This window comes from Hypanus sabinus, unplaced genomic scaffold, assembly GCF_030144855.1.
Source record: "Hypanus sabinus isolate sHypSab1 unplaced genomic scaffold, sHypSab1.hap1 scaffold_2954, whole genome shotgun sequence".
NCBI classification, from domain to species: Eukaryota; Metazoa; Chordata; class Chondrichthyes; order Myliobatiformes; family Dasyatidae; genus Hypanus; species Hypanus sabinus.
In genome coordinates this window covers 448-6,526 of record NW_026781106.1, presented here as the reverse complement: position 1 = coordinate 6,526, position 6,079 = coordinate 448, and the positions used below count along the sequence as shown (strand labels likewise).

At 45.3% G+C, this 6,079-nt stretch overlaps 1 protein-coding gene across 1 annotated transcript; it reads left to right on the top strand.

Annotated features, from left to right (window-relative positions):
• Positions 1-609: 609 nt before the first annotated feature.
• LOC132388311 (protein ELFN1-like) lies at positions 610-3,467 on the top strand. The gene has a single exon (XM_059960651.1). The coding sequence runs from the start codon at positions 784-786 to the stop codon at positions 3,109-3,111; it is 2,328 nt and encodes a 775-aa protein (XP_059816634.1). The 5' UTR covers positions 610-783; the 3' UTR covers positions 3,112-3,467.
• Positions 3,468-6,079: the final 2,612 nt, after the last annotated feature.

The following is a 6,079-nucleotide window of genomic DNA, read 5'->3' as shown; positions in this document are numbered from 1 at the left end:
ACTGTTCAGTCTTTATCACACTACGTCATGCACTTATCCATTGAACCATCTGGAGAGATAAGATCTTTTTTCCAAGTCAGACAAATAGTAGCAAGTCCTTTAAAACCTTGCAGGATGACATTTGAATATTGCCATTCCTTCGTCAAAGAAAGAGAACTGCACTTCTGATCCCAATATTGAATCTTCCCTCTAATGATAAATTCTCATGGAAAAGTTGGAAAATCCTAGTAGAATAGCAGCTGTCCAAAACTACACCTCCTATCTCCTGGTTTTCAAGAGGCGCAGAGTTGTGGAAATCTTGCTGGACTCGACAGGATTCCACAATTTCAAGGTATTTAAACCCACAAAGAATATCAAGCAATAAAACCAAAGCAAAATAAATCCTGTGGTATTTCAGTTTTAAAAAGGCCCAATTAAACTGGGGCCAACTAATAAAAATAAGAAATAATTTTTGATCAAACATGACCTCAGATCAGCCTGCTTAAAATGTCTTTTCTTCCCCTTTCTCAGGATAACCTGGACAAGCTGTTGAAACTATCTCAAGGAATGTATGCGAATGGGGCAGAGTCTACAAAGGAATTCAAAGAGAACTTTGTGCAGAGACAAACGGGACCAGGAAATTGACATGAAATGTACAAGCAAGGAAAATAAAACTCCATCTCAATTCAATAACTAGCATTTCAGACAAAAATGATTAGATTTGAGCCCTGCAGAATATCTCAACTAGTCTAGCATTTGGTGCTCTCAAAAGTCCTTGTCCACAAACCCCTGGAGCATTAGGGGATGGCTCTACACAGCCTTGGTCTCTGGATCTGCCTTGCCTCGTTGATGAATGCTGTTGGTGTTTCTGGTGACTGCTGGCTCATTGAAGGAGAAAAAGGATTTGTCTGGTTAGCAATCTGCAGCCAGAACCAACCTCCTTACGAATCTATTCCTCAGCACATCAACAGCACCATTGTCGACCTCCGCCTGAACGAGAACAAGATCAGAAGCGTCCAGTACTCCTCGCTCAATAGGTTTGGCAACCTGACCGAACTCAATTTGACCAAAAATGAGATTTCCTACATTGAGGATGGAGCCTTTTCTGCACAGTACAACCTGCGCGTCCTACAGCTGGGGTTCAACAAGCTCAGGAACATCACCGAGGGGATCCTGCGGGGTCTCGGCAGGCTGGAGTACCTGTATCTCCAGGCCAACCTCATAGAGGTGGTGAGTCCTAATTCCTTCTGGGAGTGCCCAAACGTGATGAACATCGACTTGTCCATGAATCGGCTGCAGTCACTGGAAAGTTCCACCTTCCTGGGACTTAGCAAACTCTCGACTTGCGAACTCTACGGCAACCCGTTCGACTGTTCCTGCCAACTGCTGGGCTTCCTCAAGTGGCTGGTGCAGTTCAACAACACCACTAGGAACTATGACCGCATGCAATGTGAGTCCCCAACCCTTTATTCTGGCCAAGCCTTGCTGAGCCAGAGCCAGACCCAGAGTGCCTACAGTTTGCTAGTCTCGTCCTGCGGCGACATCTACACCCTAGACCCCAAGTTCATACCAACACGGGCTCCCCCCAGCACCACCACTTCTGAGAGCCCCTGTGGAGGCGAGGATTGCCCCTCAGGTGATGATGCCACTCCAATGATAGCTTTCCACTCCCCAACCCATGAGACACAAGCGCCGGTGATCAGGGTGGAAAAGGTCACCTATACCTCTGCCACCTTGATGATCCAGATACCCCGGCCCTTCAGCAAGATGTACATCTTGGTGCAGTACAATAACAGCTTCTATGCAGACATCAAAAAGTTACAGACAGAGCATGAAGTTATTAAGTTGGACCGACTGCAGCCCCACACCGCCTACACCTATTGTGTGGCATCCATTCGCAATGCCTTAAGGTATAACCAAACTTGTGTCACCTTCTTTACTGGAAGCGATAGGACAAGGGGTACTATTCCCCCATCATCGACCGCCACCCACTACATCATGACCATTCTTGGTTGCCTCTTTGGCATGGTTATAGTGCTGGGGTTTGTGTACTATTGCCTACGCAAGAAGAGGCAACAGGAGGAGAGGCACAAGAAGGCAGGCGGGATGGCAAAGGCCATCATTGAGCTGAAGTATGGAGCTGAGATGGAAGCCAGCACCATCACCCAGTTGGCACAAAAGCCCATGTCGCCCCGTGACGTTGCTCCCAGGGCACCTTTTATGCCCTCACCGGGAGACCCAGAGTCCCACAAGCCGCAGGAGCTGAGTGACACACCCAAGACTACCAAGGGGAACTACATCGAGGTGAGGACAGGGGAGCCCGCAAGCAACGGGGGTGGCCAGGCACGTAGTTCAGCGGCAGAGATCTCAACCATCACCAAAGAAGTGGACAAGGTCAACCAGATCATTAACAACTGTATTGACGCCCTGAAGTCAGAGACCAGCTCTTTCCAAGGGGGCAAAGCAGGAGCAGTGGTTCCTACGGAGCCTCAGGTGTTGATGATGACAGAGCAAATGCAGAGCAAGGCCGGGCTCTTGTCACCTGCTTCCAAAGAGAGCTACCACCCAATACAAAGACACAGCAGTGTGGAGGTTGTTCCCAAACGCCCCAGTAGTTCCTCCAGCGGTTCCACACGAAGTCCCAGGTCGTTCCGCTCTGAGGCATCGGCACCAAGTCATTCCTGCAGATCTGAAGCACATTACATAGAGAAAGCATCCCCCGAGATGTCCAACAGTCCGGGAGCCCTTCCCAGGGCACAGCCGCGCAGCGAGCACCGGCACTCATACCCGGGACGGCGGCAGTGTGAGCAGCAAGCTCCCGAGGGAGCGAGCAGCCGCAGTAAGACCTTCATCTTGGAGCCCCTTGGCCGCAGCCGCAGGGACGTGGCTTACTCCCAGCTGTCGCCTCAGTACCACAACCTCAGCTACACCTCCAGCCCCGAGTACAGCAGCAAGCCAACCCTGGGCATCTGGGAGCGGTTCAGATTGCACAAGAAGAGGCACAAAGAGGGGCAGGAGGAGTACATCGCAGCGGGCCATGCCCTGAGGAAGAAGGTGCAGTTCGCCAAGGATGAAGACTTGCACGATATCCTCGATTACTGGAAAGGCGTCTCAAACCAGTACAAATCTTGAGTCTGACGTATTGAGACTAAAACTGGACCAAAAGCCCTCTCCCCCCAAAAAAAACTTTATAACTGCTGTTTTTAACCTGATCAGTTCACCTGTTCATAAGAACTTCATCCTCTATCACAAGTCTGTGCACCAAAATCTTTCAAACTGTAGAAATAATTTCTTTTTTAATGAACACACATAACATATAAATATATATACACCCAGAAGCCTTGGAATATCAGATATTATTTATCGCATGACTCTATCCTGTGACTGTGACTCACTGTGGTGTACATGGGGCATTGATCGTTGTACAGTGCACACTGTGACTGGACTGTACTGTGTCATTGTAGCTCACACGCTGCTCACACCCTGCATTGTACAGTAATATTTACCAGTAAAAACACCTCCTCCCTGCAGTTATGTACAGATAAATTTCTATATTTGCAATGATGTTTCTGGGTTTTTCTCGCCTGTTTGTATCAGGTTTTAATCGCGGGATTTGCAGAGCAGTTTGTTTGATGTCTGAGCACTGACTACAAGCATTGGATAAAACTGGACTGGCAAAAGAGATGAATGGAATGGTTTCTTCCATCGTGCTCCCGCTGGTCCAAGTCACCAGTTCTCTCAGTGGGAGGAAAATGCCAATCAGATACAGAGTGCTTAGGTAGGGCCGGACTATTAAGCAATAGTTCCCATGCATCGTAAAGCTTTGCTAAATTGATGCACTTGGCCACTTATGGAAAAAAATGCAAGAGGGCTAGAAGTGGTGCAAAGAAGATTCACGAGGGTGATTCCATTAATGAAGCAAAATACCTGCTAGAAAAGGTAGAATGAGTATAAGGTGCTTAAATTTACAACAGCAGTAGTGAGCTACATGGAGAGGTGTCTGTGCTTCTGAAAGCACGTAAGAAGTCATAAATACAGTAGTCAGTAATGTCTAGAAGGTCATTAAACTTGTTTTCTCTCGGCAGAGGTAGAAGAATCTTGAACAGAGATTATAAATACAATAGTCATTAGTAAACCTCACAGGGGGTTAAATAGACAACTGCATTCCAAGAGTGTGATTAGAAGGTGGAACATCCAACTCAACAGAGACGCTAAGATTGAAAGCATTGATGCGTCCAAGGGGAGGCTGGATAAACCTGCAACGGAGACAGTGGTGGAAGATCACATTGTGTGGTGGGAAGCAAAGGCTGTAAGGAAATGTGGAGCAGAAACATTGCAGATCATTTGGGTGAATGGCCCATTAAAACTTTCTGATAGTTTGCTATACGATCTGCCCTACATTGTTTTCTAATTGAGTTTCACCTTTCAGTCTTTCTGAAGTTAAGTTAGTCCTCATCATCCAACTTATGTAACCTTCATACATTTTAACTGATAATTAAGCAATGCCGCTAGGTGCCGTAGGAACCCTGCGTATCCCAGGGTATTAATGATGGTGAAAGCAGGACTTGTAATTAAATGTTGTCTGTCATAGTCCAACAATGTCTCAAAATCCTATTGAAGGGCTGTCATTATGCAATGCAGAAAATGTGATTCTGAATATGGGCATAGGAAGATCCTATGAAGGATCCTATTATAAATAATTTACATTATCCTATATTTATTTATATTATCCTATTATTTCTCCGCTGAGAAATAATGACCAGATAGATGTGAGAGATCTTTGATTGAAAAAGATAGGGTACTGAATGGGTTTTGACCTAATGGATGTGGAGAGATTTCTCCTCATGGAAGAATTTTAAAACAGCAGGTTATTGAAAGAGGTCACCCATATAAACCAGAGCAGAGGCAATACAGTTTCTCTCAGAGACCTGTGAATCTTCGGAAGTCTCTTCTTCAAAGGTAATGGAAGTGGATTCTTTGCATGTTCTTACAGTAGATGTGGAATGATTCTTGGCAAGTAATGGCGAGAGAGCTAACAGCAGAGTGCAGAGCTGACATTACTGTCAGGTCAACTATAATTAAGTTGAGAGACAAATTAGTATAGTCTGGTTTAGTGATGATGGATGAGGATTGTGGAGCAAATTCCCCTACTCCTCTTCCAATCAATATAATGGACTTGTTGATATTCACTTGCAATGCAAATGTGTCCACAGGAAAAGCTGCCTCTTACACCCAATGTTCAGGCAGTTTTAATTAGACAACTTGTTTTGCCTGCTTGCTCAGCCTCATGAGATGTTTGTAACTCCTTTACAACAGTTTCTACGTGATGAGAATGCTGTCAGAATGCTGTCAGAACTAGAGGTGCTGACAGAACTAGAGGTTGGCCAGACTAAGTCTTTATTCCTTGGAACACAGGAGAATCAGAGTCAGGTTTCATCTCTGAGCCGTATATAATGTGAAATTTATTGTTTAGTGGCATCACTATAGTACAAAGACATAAAGTTATTGTAAATAACAAAATAAATAAATAGTGCATAAAAAGGTCTAACAAAATAGTGTTCATGGGTTCGTGGACTGTTGTGAAATCTGATGGCAGAGGGGAAGAAGTTGTTTCTGAATCATTGTGTGTAGATCTTCAGGCTTCTTTCTTAAGGCACCTCCTCTTGAAGAATTCCTTGATGGTGGAGAGGACTGTGCCTGTGATGAAGGTGGCAAAGACTACAGCACTCAGTAACCTCTTGTGATCCTATGCATTGGAACCTCCGTAGCAGGCTGGATGTAACCAGTCAAAATGCTGTCCACCATTCATCTATATAACTTCACAAGAGTCTTTGTTGACATATTAGATCTCCCCAAACTCCTAACGAAGTTGAGCCTCCAATGTGCCCTCTTCTTGATTGTGTCAATATTTTGGGCCCAGGATTAATCCTCTGAATTGATGACACCAAGGAACTTGAAGCTGCTCACCATTTCCACCCTCAGTAAGGACTAGTATGTGTTCTCATGACTTCCCCTTCTAGAAATCCATAATCAATCCCTTGGTTTTGCTGATGTTAGGTGTGGGATTAACCGGCCAATCTATTTCACAAGATATGCTTCC